Source organism: Cyrtonyx montezumae, unplaced genomic scaffold (genome assembly GCF_038088225.1).
Source record: "Cyrtonyx montezumae isolate F1298 unplaced genomic scaffold, pur_monq_1.0 scaffold_36, whole genome shotgun sequence".
Lineage (NCBI taxonomy): Eukaryota > Metazoa > Chordata > Aves > Galliformes > Odontophoridae > Cyrtonyx > Cyrtonyx montezumae.
This window is the reverse complement of record NW_027072041.1, coordinates 11,809,833-11,829,249: the sequence shown is the minus strand read 5'-3', so window position 1 is coordinate 11,829,249 and position 19,417 is coordinate 11,809,833. Positions and strand designations below refer to the sequence as shown.

At 45.2% G+C, this 19,417-nt stretch overlaps 2 protein-coding genes across 3 annotated transcripts in view; one reads left to right on the top strand and one right to left on the bottom strand.

Moving 5' to 3' along the window:
* The window catches only part of ELL2 (elongation factor for RNA polymerase II 2), a 49,396-nt gene extending 30,780 nt beyond the window's left edge, over positions 1-18,616 (bottom strand). The window contains exons 1-2 of one of the 2 annotated variants that reach the window (XM_065745594.1): positions 18,474-18,616; positions 8,949-8,996 (exon numbers count right to left, since the gene is read on the bottom strand). In XM_065745594.1, the coding sequence (XP_065601666.1) occupies positions 8,949-8,996; positions 18,474-18,602 (177 nt within the window). In that variant the 5' untranslated portion in view covers positions 18,603-18,616. Of the gene's footprint in view, positions 1-8,948; positions 8,997-9,632; positions 9,744-18,473 lie in introns of those variants that run through there. The other variant, XM_065745595.1, reaches the window with a different exon arrangement.
* Positions 1-19,417, top strand: part of CAST (calpastatin) — a 356,278-nt gene that overhangs the window by 99,019 nt on the left and 237,842 nt on the right. The window lies entirely within an intron of this gene.

Below are 19,417 nucleotides of genomic sequence, written 5' to 3'. Positions count from 1 at the left end.
TTTCACTTGCTCAATCCATTCTGACTACCCCTGATAACCTTCCTCTCTTCCAATTGCCTGGCAATAGCACCCAGCACAAGCTGTTCCTTCGCCTCACCAGAGACAGAGATGAGGCTGAGCAGCCTGTAGTTACCAGGATCCTCCTACTTGCTCCTTTTGAAGGCCAGAGTGACATTGGCTGTCCACCTGTCTTCAGGCACCTCTCCGATTCTCCAGGACCTCTCAACAATGATAGAGAGCAGTTCAGCAGTCACCTCTGCTAACTCCCTCAGCACACAGGGATGCATCCCCTCAGGGCCCATAGATTTATGTACACTGATGCTCTCAGATCATCTCTTCCCTCCCAGAGGGAAGCCTTCCATTTCCCAGACTCTCTCACTTACCTTCAGGGTACAGGAGTCCCGAGGGAGAGTTCCCACAGTGAAGATAGAAGCAAAGAAGGCATTTGGTATCTCTGCCTTCTCAGCATCCCCCATTACCAGAACACTCCCCTCATTTAGTAAGGGACCCACATTTTCCCTGGTCTTCCTTTTACTGTTGACATACTTAAAACCTTCCTATCTCCTTTGCCAGGTCCAATTCCAGGTTGGTTTTGGCCTTCCTTGTCACATCCCTGTGTGCTCTGACAACATTCCTACATTCTTCCCAAACAGTCAGACCCTTTTTTCCACATTTCATGGACATTCCTCTTCCCTTTGAGTTTATGCATGAGCTCCTTGCTCATCCATGCAGGTCTCCTACCAGCTTTCCCTGACTTCTTATTCATAGGGATGCACCGATCCTGAGCTTGGAAGAAGAGCTGTTTAAATGCTGACCAGCTCTCACAGATCCCTTTGCCTTCTAACACCCTAACCCATGGGGTAGCTCCAAGAATGTCCTAGAAGAGATCCAAGTCAGCTCTCCTGAAGTTCAGGGTAGCAATCCTACTTTTTGGTTTGCTTCTTCCACTCAAGGTCTTGAACTCCACAATCTTGTGATTGCTACACCCCAATCTGCCCCCAACCTTCACTTCCCTAACAAGCCCATCCTTATTAGTAGGAACACTACACTCCTCATCAGCTCCTCCACCACCTGTATCAAAAAGTTATCTTCAACACATTGCAGGAACAGTATGGAGCGCACATACCTGGCCATGGCCATGTTGCTTTCCCAACAAATATTTAGATAATTGAAGTCCCCCATAAGAACCAGCACTGGGGATTGAGAGGTTACTTCCAGCCACTTGTAGAAGGCCTCGTCAACTTCCTCCTCCTGATCAGGGGGCCTAAAATACACCCCCACAACAGTGACCCCCCACACTAGCCTGCCCCTTTATTCTCACCCACAAGCTCTCCACTGTTACATCACCCTCCCCCAAGCAAAGTTTAATACATTCTAGTTGCTCTTTCACATGAAGAGTGACTCCATTACCATGTCTTGCCATCCTGTCTTTCCTAAAGTCTTTTCCTAAAGTTTCCTTTTCAGTCTTTGGAAGTGAAAATAAGCTCCCAGGACCAAGTGACAGAGTCATGACCCAAAACTAAATGTGATAATCTCAAAGCAATTGTCTACATGACCTGTCATCATAACAGTGCTGTGTGGCACATCATGAGCACACTGTTTCCATCTCCTTCTTCCCAATCCACTGCTGTAAGAAAAAGCTCACACCTGCAGAACCTTGTGCATTACCACATTGCTCTAATGTGTGCTCAGAAAGGCATGCTTTCCCCAGGCTGGTCTCACTCTAATCACCTACCAGGCTGAAGTGCTTGACACCAGTGTTAAGAGCACCTGACCTTCTGCAGAATACTTTAAAATATTACCACAAAAACTATGTACCCAAATTGGTTTGCAACTCTTTACCATTCAGTGGTTTTAGTAATAGAGGACATCCACTAGAACAACTCATACCCTTGAGTTTAATTGCTTCATCATCGATTTCTGGATCTATCATTACTCTCTTCCACTCTGACATATCATCCTCATTGGTTCTTGTATTTCAATAGCAGTTTCCATAATTTTCTCTGAACAACCCAGTGCAGGCTCTCCCCATTCAAAAAAAGCAAAAAAAAAAAAAAAAAAAAACTGCAGTTTTTTAAGTTTTTCTTAATTTCAGTCTTCTGCATCATTCCTGACAATGTCACACACTGTCATAGTGCCCTTAATTCAGGACAGGTATATTATGCTTTTCAAGCCTGAGTCATTTCATCTCATTTGCTTCTGAATACATCCACCCACTCTCTCCTCTGATTCTGCCACCACCAGCAACATGTCACACTCGTCGAGGGCACTCATAGTGCTCTATTTTTGGGTGTCTCTGCTCAGCAGATACATGCAAGTCCCCCTCTTCCTTTATTTCTTCTCAGAACCACTCTAACCTGACCCCTCTAACTAGTCCTGTTCCCACATTCTGGGAATATAAGTCATTACTGCCACAGGTGATGTCTGGAATCCCACAGGCCTGGACTCAGACCTGCTTCCTGTCCCATGCAGGTCTCCATGTCAACACTCAGCCCAGTCTGTGAGCCTGTCCCAGGTCCACCACTAGGTCAGAAATTACTGATTGACAGTTTCAGAGCCTTAGAAGTCAGATCCCTACCACAAGAGACCTTTTGGGTTAACCCATTTCCTCAGCTGCCTTCCCAGCTGAAGTTTACTTGCAGCTTTTCCAAGTCCATGCTACATTTGTCAGGAGGCAAACACAGGCAGTGATGTACTGCTGCCAGGAAAGGGCTCAGCAGGGGTATTCTGTCAGACTTTACACAACTTCCAGTTGTACAAAACCCATGAGAGATGATGTTTACTACGGCATCATCTGGCTTTTGACTACATATGCTTTTGCCCAGGTATCTTGCTCCAAGCTTAAAACTTTGATCACTAGATTGCATTCATGCAGGTGTCCATCCAATACCTGCAAGGAGACAAATATGCTCCAGAAACCTGCTTTACCACAACAAAGCCACAAAAACCTGCTCTTATGAAAATTAGTCAGTTTATCACCGACTTTTATTGTTTTCATTTTAACATTCACAAATCCTTTTTGTCAAAAGCTGTTTTCTTCAAGGACCAAACCTTATCCTTCTTTCTTATTAGAGCCAAGCAACAGAAGGCCAGTGGTCAGTGCCCCTCACTAATGGAAAATTAAGATTTTCCCTCAAAAAAGGCCTCAGCCTGTTTCACTACACATGGCTGCCTTGCAAACAAATGTAAGTGCCTTACTAAAAAAATTCCACTTCAAATGCATTTTACTAATCACTTTGATCTGTAGACAAATGAAGTAACCTAAAGGGAAAAAAATCTAGTTTCGGCCTCTCCCTACTTCCTTCCAAACACTCTGGGCTTTTCTCTAAAAATCTACTCTTTGCTCCCCTCAAGTTTGTCTTTATGGAGCAGTTCATCTTTACAGATCTTGGCACCACGGATGGTGCTCCTTTCAGTGCCACCCAACCACAGCATGACACCCATCAGCTACAGACCAGCTCTCCTCAGATGAGGTCTTCAAACAGCCTTTCCAACACATGGAGCCACACATAGGCCACAATGCTGCAGCAGAGAAATGGCACACTTAGCTCTGCTGCTTTTCTGTACTGTTGGCAGAGATGCATTAGAGCCCTTCCTCCACTCTGACAGATGTGCATTTCTTGCCAGAGTGATAATGCTCTTGGCTAGCAGCACAAGAGGAGCCAGTTCTGCAGGAAAGCGCATTGACAAGTACTTACTAATGCAACGTTTTGGGTTTTCTTGGTCCAGGCAAGGTGGACGAGCAGCATAGAGGGAGATAACAGGATTTGCACAAGAAGTAATTACAGTCAAGGGAGGACTAAAGATTTGCATAGGGCCAAAGACAGGTAACTACTATCCCCAGACTAGTGCCAGAGGACATGTTACAGAAAAAATAAGCAGGAAAGAATGCCTCCAACCCAACACAATGCATTGCAAAAACATAAAACAGCAAGCTGTTCATACTGCTTTTAGAAAAATGTTTTTATGACAAAGAATAAACCATAATTCCTGCAACAAACAAAGAGTACGAAAGATGCATTTTAAACTGTAATGGATAACTGATACAAAACTGATACCACTGGGTAAACTTACAGAAGTGGTTGCTACCCTCCCCTGGAGAGCCAAATCCATCTTTGGGCACACCACTGGTAAACAGCAGAGCCAGCACTTCTCTATCCACTCTGCAAGCCTCCAGAGATCATGTCTCTGAGATCAATAATGTTGATTCTGAATTGTTTTGACAATTGAATGAAGTGCTGACCAGCACTTCAGCACTTCTGTGGAAGTAGGTGTTTTGGTTTGTTTAACTGATAGCAAGGGTGTTTCCCTTACGTCATTTGGAAACCATCAGAGTGACAGTAATGAACATGAAATAATATAGCATTTGACAAAAGAAAAATGAAATCATTAGGTCTGGAAAGAGATATATGAATGAACATAATTAGATATTCTTAGGCAAAGAAGTCATAATTTCTCAAAAGACATTTAAATTGTCACAGGACAGAGTTTTTCAAAAGAAGTAATTTTACTCTGCAAGGCAGATGAAGCATTTAATCTATTCATAAGCAGTTGATCTACTTATAAGCTAGATCAGCTGCTAGATTTCCAACATACTGCTCAGTTTCCCAAATCAGATGACCTGTTTTGTAAGCTGAGAGGAGGAAAAGCATCACCATGCCTACCCCTCTGCAGATAGGAGCTGAAGCCCAATCATGCTGAAGGCACATACACTGCAGCAAGAAACTGGGCAAGCTGTAAGCTTTGGATATGGCAGTCACCACAAATTTTTTCTCTACCTAAGAGAAGAATGAGCACAGTACAAGACATGGCAAAGAGAGTTAAAAATAGAAGAGTGAGACCACACAAGGAAAGCATGCCTTTTTGGAACTCAGTTCCAACCCTGACTGTATACTGGGCTAGAAACAGCAGGTGGTTTTATTTGTAGCCATTTTGTAAAACTTATCCCTACTCAGCCTTACAGCGAAAATTCATTGTATCTAGAACAACACAGCTCCTACACTGACTGTGAATGTGTAAGCAAAAATGTTCAGCTACAAGGTCCTGAAAGCTAATCTCTACTATCTAAATGACCAAAATCTTGCCTTTCCTCATCACCCTGGAGCTTCTTCAGATGGTACCACACATTATGGTCCAGATACTTCAGAAGTCAATGTTCCCAGTGGAAAGTTCTCTCAATTAGGAGCTTATTTGTGGTCAAATGTGTTCAGTTCAATACTTGCGTGTATTTAACAAGTCAGAAATGACAGAGTTCTTAGCTGGATGCTAACTGTATCAGTACTGTTTCAATGGCCATCATACCAAAAGCATCTAGAGGCTCGTAACACAGCATATCCATATGTTTTGTTACCATTTTGCATATGCACCATCTTACCACGTCCCTAGTCTTTCTATGGCACCTTCTGAGACTGTCGATACACATGCAGTGCTTTTCAGATGCCCTCAGGGTAACTTTGACCTGAAATAGATGAAAAGCTAGGCTTGACAGTTTCTTTCTTTCTTTTTTTACTGGGTAAAATAGCCACAGAAACACACTGCCACCATCCCTAGTTCATTTTTAGAACATATGTATGAAAAAGGAGTTCCTACCTTGCCTCTTCTAACCTGAGGCTCTTGTCTCAAACTTCAGCTTCTCAACAACTTAATCTAATGTGTCACCTGACCTCAAGCCAGAGTGCTCCTTTCATTTCTCCAGTTGAGCCTCACCCATGGAAGAAGGCGAGTAGAATATGTAACTAGAGATGAAACACTTAAAAACCCAGTTTCTTTTAAAGACACATCCAACATTACATCCTTGAGTTACCCAGCTGCCTAGCTCCACAGACACCAACCATACCCCAGTATGAAAGGGCCTGTTATGGCAGCCCAGCTAGCAGCCTGGCCTGCAACTCCATGTGTTCTGGAAACACCTAAAACATGGCAGCACAGTATAAAGAAAATGGAGTCTCATCATCTGCCTTACTGAAGTTTAACTGTTAACCCTATGTTAGGGCTTAAAAACATCCTGGAATAAGTTCCACAGTTTGCACTGACCTAATTATGGATGGATTTGAGAAGTACCATGGGAGATTTTTGCTTTTGAAGCAAGCAGTGAAGTCCTATTAGATGTTTCCATCTCATGGAGTATTGGAACAGGATTCACTGTTGAGTTTTATAATCAAGAAAATCAAACATTCCCTCTTGTGTTCAGAACCAGACGAATGGTAATGTGGTCATACAAAGGAACAAAGGAAAAATGCAGGCAAGTGCCAAAAGGAGAAGATGATGCAATTCTCCTGACTGCCTCCCTGCTTGTGAGCATTCACTGATGAAAAGTTCAACATGAGCCAGCAGAGCATGCTTGCAGCCCAGAAAGACAACCGTATTATGGGCTGCATCAAAAGCAGTAAGGACACCCGGTCAAGGAAGTTGATTGGTCCTGTTAGACCAACCTGATCTCCTTCTATGATCTAGTGACCTATCTGTTGGATGAGGGAAAGGCTGATGATACGTTCTACCTTGACTTCAGCAAAGCCTTTGACACTATCTCCCACAGTATTCTCCTGCAGAAACTAGCAGCCCGTGGCTTGGACAGGTACACTCTGTTCTGGGTAAGGAGCTGGCTGGAAGACCATCACCCTGGTGTTGAATGGAGCTAAATCCAGCTGGTGACTAGTCACAAGTGGTGTTCCCCAGGGGTTGGTACTGGGCCCTGTCCTCTTCAGTATCTTTATTGATGACCTTGTCGAGGGCACTGAGTGCACCCTCAGTCAGTTTGCAGATAACACCAAGTTGGCTGGAGGTGTTGATCTGCCTGGGGGTAGAGAGGCCCTACAGAGAGACCTGGACAGGCTGGATTGCTGGTCTGAAGCCAAGGGGATGACAGTCAACAAAACCAAGTGCCAGGTCCTGCACTTTGGCCACAACAACCCTAGGCAATGCTACAGGCTTGGGTCTGAGTGGCTGGAAGACTGTGTAGAGGAAGTAGACCTGGGGGCATTGGTTGATGCTTGGCTGAACATAAGCCAGCAGTGTGCCCAGGTGGCCAAGAAGCCCAGTGGCATCCTGGCTTGTATCAGGGATAGTGCAGCCAGCAGGAGCAGGGAAGTAATTGTCCTCCTGTACTCAGCACTGGTGAGACTGCACCTTGAGTATTGTGTTCAATTTTGGGCCCCTCACTGGAAGAAAGACATCAAAACTCTGGACTGTGTCCAGAGAAGGGCAATGAAGCTGGTGAGGGTGTGGAGCACAGCCCTTATGAGGAGCAGCTGAGCATGTTGGGGTTGCCCAGTGTGGAAAAGAGGGGACTGAGGGGAGACCTTACTGCTCTCTGTAACTACCTGAAGGGAGGTTGTAGTGAGTTGGGGGTTGGCCTCTTCACTTTTGTAATTAGTGATAGGGTGAGTGGGGATGGGTTTAAATTGCACCGGGGAAATTCAGACTGGATGCTAGGAAATACTTCTTCAAAGAGTGGTCAGACGCTGGAATGGGCTGCTCAGGGAGGTGGTGGAGTTACCAACCCTGGAGGTATTTAAAGAACTTTTAGACGTTGTGTTGAGGGACAGGTGGACAGTTGGACTGGATGATCTTGTAGCTCTTTTCCAACCTTGGTGATTCTATGATTCTGATTGTTTGTGTCTATTCTGCTCTTGTAAGACCATACCTTCAGTGCTGCCTTCACATCCAGGGTCCCCACCACAGGAAGGATGTGGAGGTGTTAGACTGAGTCCAGAGAAGGCCAGAGGGCTGAAGTACCTGTCCTATGAAGTGAGGCTGTTCAGCAAAAGAATTGACAGCTCTGAGCAGACCCTGTGGCAGGCTTCCACTAAGTACCTAAAAAGCAAACCTACAAGAAAGCTGCAGAGGAACTCCTCGCCATGGAGCATAATAACAGGACACGGGTAACGGCTTTAAACTGAAAGAAGATAGATTTACACTGGTTAACATAGAGATACTATAGATGTCCCACCACTGGAGGCATTCAGGGCCAGGTTGGACGGGGACCATGGGCAATATGACCTTGTGAAAGGTGTTGCTGCTCAAGGGGCTGGAACTAAATTAGCTCTAACATCTCTTTCATCCCAAATCATTCTACACTTTGACAATTTGGACAGGCTCTATGAGCCACACAAAAGAAAGGTGACCCTTTCAACAGGACCACATCCCTGACACCGATTCAGATTCTTAGCCTACCAGGTCTAGCTCACAGGACCAGAGCTGTGGTTTCAAATACTCTGAACAAGAGCACTACCTTTCACCATCTTTAAGACTTCATCCATCCTTCTCTCATCTCTTCCCTGTTTTCTCTGCAGAAGCACTGCATGCATATATATAAAACTGGATCTGTTAACTGACCTGAATTAAAGTTAACAGCCTCTTAAGTTCAAATATTAAACCCAAAATCCTAAGACTTACTACCACCTACACGTAATTTAATCTTCAGCTTCAGTTATCCAGTTTGCGCTTGCTGAGTGTTTAACTGGATTTGTGTCTTTTAAAAGGCCACATTTCCTTATGTTTTTTGTTGGTTTTTTTTCCTTCAATTCTTTATCAACAGGCTTAAAATATTTCATTTTATTAGAGTTTCAAAAGAGGTTTAGAAATCATCAATAGTCTCCATGGTATAAAAGAAATAACCTGCCTATCCTCCAGGACTGCACTTTCACTTTGCACCTTGAAAACAACCACTTCACGTCAGATTTACAATATTACCTGCTTAGCTGTTGACTTATAAATTTATACTTTTTCCTTTCAAGTTTAGATGAGAAGTTGACAAAAGCAAAAAGAAAAAAAAATACTCATGAACACGGCTCTTTACCAAATTTAAATACAGCTCCTGAATAAATATATAACAAAACACATGGTTCTGAATGCACCATAAAAACTTCCACAGGACTTCTCTTTTTTTAAGAGACAGTAAATAATTTCTGGATATCTTTTGCTATATAACATGAGTACAAAATACTTACCCCTTGGCGTCCTTGGAACTGAATTGAAGGTTGAGAAGGAACAAGATCCTGCAAGAGAAAGAAAACAAGTAGAATGTAAGCAGAACTGCAAATCTCTTTTACACTGGTAAAAGTTATTTTGCCACACAAATTAAACGTGTGTGGTAGATTCACTTACAACTATCAGCCTACTTTCCAGAGGTTATACCATGATGCAGAGCTGCCAAAGCCAGGGCTCCTGCCAGCAGTACCCTATGCAGCACTGAGGAGTTCAAGATCTCATGTTTTTTATTAGGATACCTGCACACTACAGGGAAGGAATGGGCAAGAAAATTAATGTGAGGTATTGCTGGCACTAAAAGGAAGAAAAATTCCTCCTCTCCCCTACATACTACTGAAAAGAATCCTAAGAGGCCTGATTATTCCCATTCCCAAACTCTACTTTCACACGCTGGTCACTTATGGTTTTGGGACATGCTTATTTTCTGAAGAGCCTACTTGATAACATTTTTATATACACTTGAGTGTCTGGCTTTTCTGTTCTGCAATTCAGCTAATCAGTTAAGAGTAGGTTTTACCAATGAAAAGATTCATTGTAACCAAACAAAAACATAGGGCTCCCCTAAACTGTCCCCACTTCTGCAGCAAGGAATCTATTGAGAAAAATATGTAAGAGTGCCAAAAGCAACAAGAGCAACCTCTAACCTGTCTCTGTAATTTCACAGCAGTAAGCTCAGCCTGTTCCTGAATCACAACGATGGAAGCATCCTGCACCACTTCTGTGCTCACATTACAGCTCATGAAGACTTACAGATGTTTTTAGGGCAGGGGACCAAGAAGCTTACTAGTTGAAAACAACTGTTCTTTGTCGCAGGCTGGCTTCTGGTCAGACCTACTCCTTGACGTAGCTCACTGCACAACAGCAAAACACCACTGTCAGCAGGAGCACACTGATAAGAATATCCCATTTAGCAGTAACACTGTGCTCAGCTTTACTGAATCCTGAAATTACGCTGCAGGACAGAATACCATATGGTCTCTGTGCTGACTGGCGTGACTTACTAGGCTTTGTCTGTAGGACTTTATAGAGAGTTAGTCAGCCTCCTGCCAACACCTACATTGAGAGCTGTACCAAAGCAGAAAATTCTTATTAGTACAGATTTTACTCCAGAAGAGTGAGTTTTTATAGACTGCAAATTGAGATGTCATTCAGAATCACAAAGCTGCAGATGACATAGCGCAGCATGACTGGAAAGGTAATTTAGGTGCAACTCCTGTCCACTGCTGCCTCCAGCCACCATTAGCTCCTCTACGCCTTGCACTTGTTCCAGTTTTCAAACTAAAACTCATCACACTGATACAGCAGCAAATTCCTAACTTTGGGGTTGGTGATGAAGTGGATCTGCTCATGAGGTTGCCTGTGGCTGCAGAGGTAAGCTGCAAGGTGCATGGCAAGGAGCCACGAAACACCCCAAGCAGCAACAGGCCTGCAGGCTGCCTCCAAACTTCAACCTCACGTCTTTAAAAATGGTTGTGCCTATTTTTCATGATAGAAGGCTCACAGTGCACCTCCGGTATCGCAGCAGCCCACAACACATAAAACTATAAGCCCTTAAACAGTTTGCTGAAGATTAGTATACTCTACAAGCTTTTCAACTTCAAGCTGGAAAGTGGCAGAAGCCATCCAAGTCTGAAACTACTACAGGACTTCTATCAGCTTTTTCAGCACATTCAAGTGAAGCGTTTAAAAATGCAACCTGGTAAACATACGAAGCCTGATGCAGCTATTAATCCTAACCCCTGTCTGAGGTGTCAGCTTTCCAGAAGGAAACCTCGTTCTGCACAAAGTGATGTAGGAGAGCACTTCACCACATGCTGAGTCAGACATCCCAACCCACCCACCACGCAGGCTAACGCTGCAGCCATCACCATCTTACACAGCCTTATGGAACCTGACATCAGCTAGTTTCTGATCCAGTCATATTGTGCTGGCTGCACAGCAGCCTGCCCTACTTCAGAGCAAGAAAACGACAGGAATCTAAATTTAGCTGAGTATCAGCGAGCCCTCACGTCCTTGATGGCATGTTATCTGGAGAGCCAGACTGCCCTGGCAGGGAGCAGGCAAGGAGACAGCCCTGTGGCCTATTCTGCTGCTGCTGCCAGGCCTCCACTCCACAACTGGCCTAGGCTGCAGGAGCAGAAGAAACAGCTTTTCTACTCCTTACTTGCTCCAGCTTCTACTCCCTTCAGTACACAGTCCCTCTGTGGGGACCACAGGTGCCTTGCCATATTCCTGAGCCATTCACCTCACACCCCCTCCCACTTAATTCTCTCTTGAATCTGTCTATACATCTGCTGTCCATGAATTTTCCTAATCCCCTTGTGAATCCACAGATATTCTCTGCGTCCAGTATCCTCTGACGGCAAGATCCACCCATCCAAAGGGTGAATAGTGTTATCTGCTTTAACTTATCTGTTTCAACAGGTGCCCTCTTGTTTCACCCTAAAACAAAGTCCCAGCTTTTCTGGTCTCCTGAGAGCTCTAGGCAACTGATATACCCCCTTTGACCACTTGAGAGTAAGCAGAGAGGAGGGCAGCTTGCCTCCCATACAGCCCTCTGTAGATCCACAAATCAAATTCCTACAGCAGACTCAGAACGTGGTTACACAAGAACTTTAAACAGCAACAGCAGCAAAAGGACACATCTATATCACCCTCAACTCCAGCACTAATATCAGCTGTCCACTTCAAGTCTTACATCATGGAGTTTACTCGTCTTAATCTATGTTAGGGGAAAATCATGTGCTACTATTTTTTGTCACAGGCTCAGGTCAATGAGGTCTTCCTGGAGCTCCTCAGCACGAGTTCCTGATCACCTGGAAAACCTAAGTATCACCTTCAAGCTCTGACATCTCAGTAGCTTCTCCAGACAACTCCTGAACACATGAAGCGGAACTGCAAGTCAGAGCAATGTCTGCCAAACCAGACCTGAACTTGTTTCCACCCTAAAGAGTGACCACAAAGCCCAACCTGTGCCTTCATGCCCCTGCTTTGGTGCCAAACCAATGGCAACAACTTTGGTTCAGGTAAGCAACCCTCTGAGCAATCCTACTCCCTGACCCTGAAGTCAGCAGTTCTGGAGATCTTGCAGGTCTGCAGCCTCGGGGCAAGCCTAGAATCCCACCGTGGTAAGCAGAGGAAGTGATCCTGCAGAAACTGACAGCACCTGCAACAGCTGAAGCAATGCACATATCGTCTCACTGAAGTGAGAGAGTTGTAATAACCAAACGCCAACTCAGACAAAACCAAGCTACAGACGGCTGCAGGCACATTTCACTTGAGCAATTACTCTGTATTTGCATTTGTAAATTTTATTTAAGAAGGACTAAACTCTCCTACATAGGTCTGGTTAGAAGAAATTACATAGAGCAACAGCTACATTCAAATCTTAAATGTCTAAATTTTGGTGAAAAAAGAACTCAAGAGCTACCTGGCTTGTTTTCTCCAGGTTTGCAGTTTTGCTTAATCGTCTTTGGGCAGGGACTACGTCTGCTTGCGAGACTCAAGATCTGCGTATGCACATGGTGCTTGGTAAATAACTCTGATATTTATAAGGCACCACCCTTGTATACGAGGTTAATTATCTTCTGTTTTCCAGGCACATTGACTCAGAGTGAACAGAAGATACCTTAACATCAGGACATTTACAAGTTGTGATTAATAATATATTTTTAAAGCGTTTCAATGATTTTAAGAGCTATCAAGCAGAAGGCTAGCACACAAAGCAGCTGCGAGATGCCAATGCTTACCAGTAATGTCAGAATAAGAATTTCCTCCCTCCCTTACCCAGCCCTTCAGCAGCTACTCTTTGCTGCTGTGGGGCTGAGAACTGCCTGCTGAGCATGTAGGAAGTTACTTGTTAATTTGAAACAAGGCCATACAGTATTCAGCACAACTTAAACTAAGGAATTAAAGAAGAAAAAAATGTTTGGAGAGAAAGACTATATGCACTGAAAGTTGATTACATTATTACAGATGCTTGTATCACCAGCACTGAGGGTTATTCCTTACATACACATTCCTACCATCAGACCAGTCATATCGTGCTTCCCAATTACTGCAAGGATTGAGAAATCACAGAAGCCAGTCAAGCTTTGTTTCAGTGAAGTTCAGAAAACTAACTCCAATCACCAAAAGCTAAATATATGAAGAAAATCATGCTGTGAGTTGGCAAAGCCATTTTAGATATGGAGACACAACCTTAACTTCAGCATCTGCTATTGGAATTACACAGTCGGCTTGTGGGCTTTTTGTTTTTTATTTATTTAATTGTTATTTAAAATATACAACCTCATCACATGATCTGGACAGTAATCAGTAAGCTGGAAATGTCAAAACAGTAACAAAACTTAACATATGACATACTAGTACTCAGTAAGGACTTATTTACTATGAAAAATCCAGAGACACCGTGTCCGTAATCATAACAAGAGCGCTTCATGAAGATAAATGCAGTGGTATTTGTATTGCCATAAGGGTTTATTACTATCCTCTTATAAACAATAATACACCAAGATTATAATCAGCACTATTTGGTAGCTCTGGGCATCAAATGTGAAAAGTCCCAGTTTTGATTTAACTGACACCTATAATTCCTACTTCTTTCACAGTGAGAAAGACTAGCTCACAGCATGCATCTGCCTTAGCAGATCCTGCTGCCAGTGTATACTGCACAGCCTGCTGCTAGCAGAGCTGCCAGCTCTGGCATCAGCAGTGGCACTGGGGCAAGGCAAGCAGGGGGAGTCTGTAGCTGCACAGAGGTAATGAATAGACCATCTTGGCTTCACACCCCTGGTGTGATGCCCCCAGCGTCTGAGCAAAATCAGCAACAGAGCAGGGAAAGCAACTTTCTGGCTCAGAAAGTGGAACTATCACACTTTGGGAACCTGGCTAACAGATCCACTTAGCAGTACTGGAAAATAAAGTTGCAATCTTGCTACATGGGAATCAATTGTTTCAGAGCTAATTGTTCCTGAAAGAGGAAGGTCTAGATGCTTTCTCTTCCCACTTGCAGGTCTGTTCCCCCAGCATTTGTGGATCTCCTCAACCTCAGTCAGCTCACTAACCCCAAGCAAGGCACTCTGAAAAAAAAAGCCAACACGTTACATGGGTAGTGTTCTGCAATGAAAATAAATGGAATTGGATTTTTTTTTTCCCTTTCAGGTGCCATGAAACATCTGATCAGTACAAGCTACCTCAATTTCACTCCAGATATTCAGCAGTTATGTCTTCAGTAATTACTTGTACAGGGCGCCAGGAAGGTGCTAGCCTTAGATCAACTCCATGGCAAGGGAGGGAAGAATCTCATTTGTTAAGAGCATTTAACTGCCCTTAGCTTTTCCTGCAGTCCCATGTCTCATCAACCACAAGCTTATGACATCTGAAACAGGATATACATCCTAGTCACCTTCATACCAGATCTCTGATTTATCCAGGACATGGTCCATCCTGTGCACTAGACAAGGTAAGAAATCTGTGGGAAGATAATCCAGCAATAGCACACAAAGAAACAAATAAAAACAATTTTTTGCACCTGGGAGTGGATTTGCTGGTTTGGCGATAGTAGTGCTCATACTCAGCACTGTGACTGCCCTTCTCCCCAGTTCAGTTTCCCTCTAACAACACAAACCCTCATACCAACATCTCAAAACCTGTGCAGGAAGGGTTGCTGTGCAAAGGATGTGGATGGCAAGAATTGCTTCTGGTTTTCTTTAGGAGCAGGCCTGGCTTAAACATGCACTGAAAGACAGGAGTATTCTTCCAACAAGGCAGGAAAGCAGCATGGCAACATATATCCAACAGTTTGCAAGAGAAACAGCAGTGTAAGCACTGCTTAAATTGACTCGGTCATCTCCATTTCCTCTGCAGCATGTGGAGCCTGCTGTCTCTCCCAGAGGTGCAAACACTTGCTATCAGTGTTCTTAACTTGCATCTGTCATGCAGTATTTCTCTTTTACTCATCTACTTCGTAAGAACTGTATGGAATAAGATATTTTTTTTCCCCACTAACAGATTTGATCCAAATCATACATATAACTTTGTGACAAAGGAAAAACGTGAAGAGTGATATCACCCAGTCCTTGCTGCCACAAGAAACTGGGGTTAAAAAGGCTTGTGAAGATGCATATGTGTTTATAATGAATATCTGTATAGATTAAATCAATTAACTGTCTAAAGAAGTAAGAAATCTTAGATTTCAAGAAATCAAACCAAAACAAACAAAATGCATCATTAACTCTCAGTAGGAGTTAGAGGCAAAAATGTAGAGACCTCACCTAGGCACTTCTCTTTTGCACACAACTCCCTTGCAGTTAGTACAGTGGTATCAAGTGTTCCAATACAAGATATTTGTACTGGAACAGATATTTGTACTTGCCAGGAGCAGAACAGAATGGCTGGGGCATTCCCAGATACACTACAGGGTCTGGAAGAGTCCTGCAGTAATTGGACTCCTGCACACTCCCACTCTCACCAGGCAGCCACCCACCAGCGCAGGTTGCTGGACTCCAGCATTCCCTGCCGCCCTGCTCGGCACGCTTACATCTAAATCCCAGCACAGCTGATGGCATATGAACACTACAGTTATTACAAGACTAATGCTATGTCCACTTTCAACCTGACTGACAGAAAAGCAAAAAGGAAAACCTGAGAGATCTGTCCCATCTGAAAGCATGAAGTGCATTCTCATTTGAAGCAAGATGTCACTGGTAATCTCTGAAAGGTTCAAGTTTTCAAACAAAAAGTAATTTCCTAACCCCCAACCCACACCCTAGGTGTCTGAGATGCATACGAGTCACAGGTAATTTCAGCCCTGGTAAATGAAATACAGCAGACTACTGTGACTTCTATTGCTGGGAGTGAGGGAACATCAGACAAATAGGAGTGTCATGTGCCTACTAACTCCAGAATTGCTGCAGCTGGATCATCCAAGTGAGGGATAAAAGCTTAAATGCAAGACAGATTTGTTAAAGTCAGAATTATTCTTGGGCTTAAGAAGCTGATATTTTAGAGGAGAGTAAAAAAAAAAGAGAAGAAAATGAAAAAAGAAAAAAATCTTGATTTAACAGCATGCAGAAGAAAATAGAGATCTCCAGTTGCTCTCATCTGGAGAACTACAGCTGGGGCATGACTGGAGACAGATGCTCCTTCTGTAAAAAAAAGTTTTATCAGCTGCAGACACAACCATCCACACCACTCTGCAGAAACTGCTCAATACAGTGTTCTCTAATCTGCTTCAGAAGCAGTCAGCAGATTAGGACATGTCACCACCTGCAAGGGTGAAATTATACACTGTCGCCAAGCAGCAAGAAGCTCCACAGCAACATGACTGTTTCTGCTATACCTGTTCTCTTTATAGCACTTTCTGCACGGAAGATGCAGCTGCATAATATAATTTGAGCTAAACTGATGAGGTAGGTGCCACCAAAACATAGAGGCTGTACTTGCAGCACTTACTCTGGCCATGTGTCCTTCTATTAAGTCAGCTCTCAAAGCTCTTATGCTTCCCCATCCAGCACTACTCTGTCAGGAAAAAAAATCAATCAATCAATCAATCAACAAAGGACAAATAAATAAGTTGGTTCAAAATAGCTCCAGAGGACAGCACAAGGGCCAGGGAGGCGATGCACCATGGCCTTTAGAGCTGCTCTGTAAAGCCAAGCCAAGGGGTTCTAGTAGCAGAGCCAAGACCCTGTGGGATGTGCTATGCCAGGCCCTGCTACATTGCTCCTGTGCATCCTGGGACATACACAGTGCACTTCATGTTCCCCAATGCTCAGCCAGGGCAGCAGATGCATGGCATGGCTGTGGCTCTGAAGGCAATGTGCAGCAACCACCAGCACTAAAGTGAAACCCCCTGTTGAACATTAGTTGGTTAACAAACGAGTAGCAGTTAAGTTCATACTAACACAGACGATGCTCAAATACTGTGAGCTACACTGCTCAGGATTATCAGAATGAATCTAAACAAGAACGCCCTCCAGCATCTGGATCCAGTCTGCTCCTCCGAAGGCAAGCAGGAAACCTGCCCTCACTTACAACAACCTGCACAGATCAGGCTGCTGAAGGCACTGCTTCAGCTCTGCACTTCTGCAGGTGAAGGGCAAGTTGGATTCAAGGACTTAAGACTACACTGTAAATGAGAAAAAATTTAGGAAGGTAATATTATAGCACAAGTGCTTCAAACCTTACACAGAGTATTGAAATCTCAGTGTTAAGCAACCTAGTGTACAGAGCCTGCTTACAGGCTGCCCAGGCTCTACAAGTGATGGCTAAGCAGGTCATTTGAGGGTTATCATGATTCCACACTTCAACATACTGTTTGAAGAATTACTTATGTTGCACAGATAAGATCTTTCTGCACAGAGCAAAAGCAATAGCAGAGCTGTGGGTCATCTTTCCTGCATTCACTTAATAACATCCTCCCTTTCTCAGCAGTGCTGACTGCAAGCCTTCGTTATAATTTCTTTAGTAAGAGCAGAAATGGGTCAGTGATGCAGGTGAGCACAAAGCTGGTAAGAAGAACTGCCAGATGCAGGCCACGGCTCTGTCTTCCTTGGGCACTGCAGGGACACCAACCAGCAGTGCACCTACTTAAAATACAGACTATAGAAGCTGATCATGTCTTTTCCCCATTCCCCTCACCCAATGCAGAGATTCCGAACATAGGAAAACAACAACGACCCCTTCAGAGTCTCTCGCACAAAGCCTGAGGACTGCTTCCCGAACAGTGTCACAGCAGATCTTTGCCACTGAGGAAGTTAGATGACTGCGATTTGGTTCACCAGCTTAAAAGACGACCTTTTTTAAACCTAGAAGTTCCAGAGGCTGCAGTACCAAGGGCTGAAGTTTCACACTTTCTACATTACTCTATCACGGGCCACCGTTCCAGCGGCACACACTGACTCCTGCAGGACCGACTGGGGGAAGGCAGGCGTGCAGAACGAGCTGGAGACCCATTTACTGAAGTTACAGAGATGATAAAATAGCGAAAAAGGAAAAAGAATTTCAATTATTTTCACGACCACCGTCACCACACACCGCTCTGTATTCCACTGGCAATACCTCGATGATTTGGCATTCCTTTTACTGACTCGGATTTTTTCTTCGGAAAAAAAGAACGAAACGAAACAAAAAGCACAGGCAAGCAATTTAACCAAACTCGCTTCACAGATCGGAAAGAATTACACCGTTCTCCGGCGCAGGTTCGCTACCATCGGCGCACATCCAAGCTGCGCTCAGCTCCACACGCCCAACCGCAGCACCGCACGCACCGTTCCTACCAGCGGCACGGACCGCGCGGACCCCGCACCCGACGGCAGCGCCCGCATCCCGGCTCCCACCAAACCGCACCGGCTGCATCCCCGCACGTCGGTTGCAACCATCGAAAGCCGCACCACCCAACGTCGGCAGCTGCAGCCCGTGGCGGCACCCAGCGGGGCGGGCAGTGCGGGCAACCGGCACCGCGGGACGCGGCAAGCCCTCACCTTGCGACTCTGATAGCTCTCCAGCGCCCGCACGGCGGTCTCGGTCAGCTTGACGTGCAGCACCGAAACGCTGTCCGCCGCCTTCCCGCAGGACACGGCGTAGTGGCCCCCCTCCTGCAACGACGCCATCTTCCGCGCCCCTCTTCTTCTTCTTCTTCTTCCTCCTCCTCCGCGGCCCGCCCCGCCGCCCCGCTACTGCCGTCGCCACCGCCGCCACCGTCTCCCGCCGCCGCCTCCCGCCGCCGCCGCCGCTACAGCCATCGCGGCGCGGACGTGACGCCGCCCGCCCCGCGCCACGCCCCGCCCTCCGGCTGCGCCCATTGGTCGAGGTGCGGCGCACGGGCGCGGCGCCCTCTGACGTCACGGGCTCCACGTGCGCGCGCTTTGCGACGCGGCGGTGGAAGGGTTAAGGTGGTAGCCCGCGCGGCTCGCGGCGTTGCGTGGACACCCCGAGCGCCTTCTCCTGCTCCAGTGCTTCCTGAAAACAGGCGAACCGGCACAACCCGGAGGAGCTTGGATGTGGTCTGCGGGGGGAGAGCCAGCAGTTTGTGTGGCACGGGCCAAAATGACCCTCTTGTCAAGACAGCTAACTGCACGTTGCCATGTCGGTTGCTTAAGTGAATGGAAAGACGTTTTCTAGGCAGCTGGAAAAGACTTTGTTTCCTTTGACCCCATTTCCAGTCTTAGTCCTGTTCATCTCAATCGGCAGGCACTAAGAAAGCAAACTTGTCCTGTCTTGGTGGGGTTGGGTCTGTCATCTTTGAGGGCGTGCATTGTCATGACACAGATTTGTCTTTCTCTTCAAGAGCACATCCATTTCTGTGCTAGCGTGGTCTCCTGGCTGACACACATGATCCTTCTCCAACTCTATCCTCCCTGTCTCCAGTAGTTCTGTTTGTTTATGCCATGCTAGTCATCAGAGTCACAGAATATCCTGAGTTGGA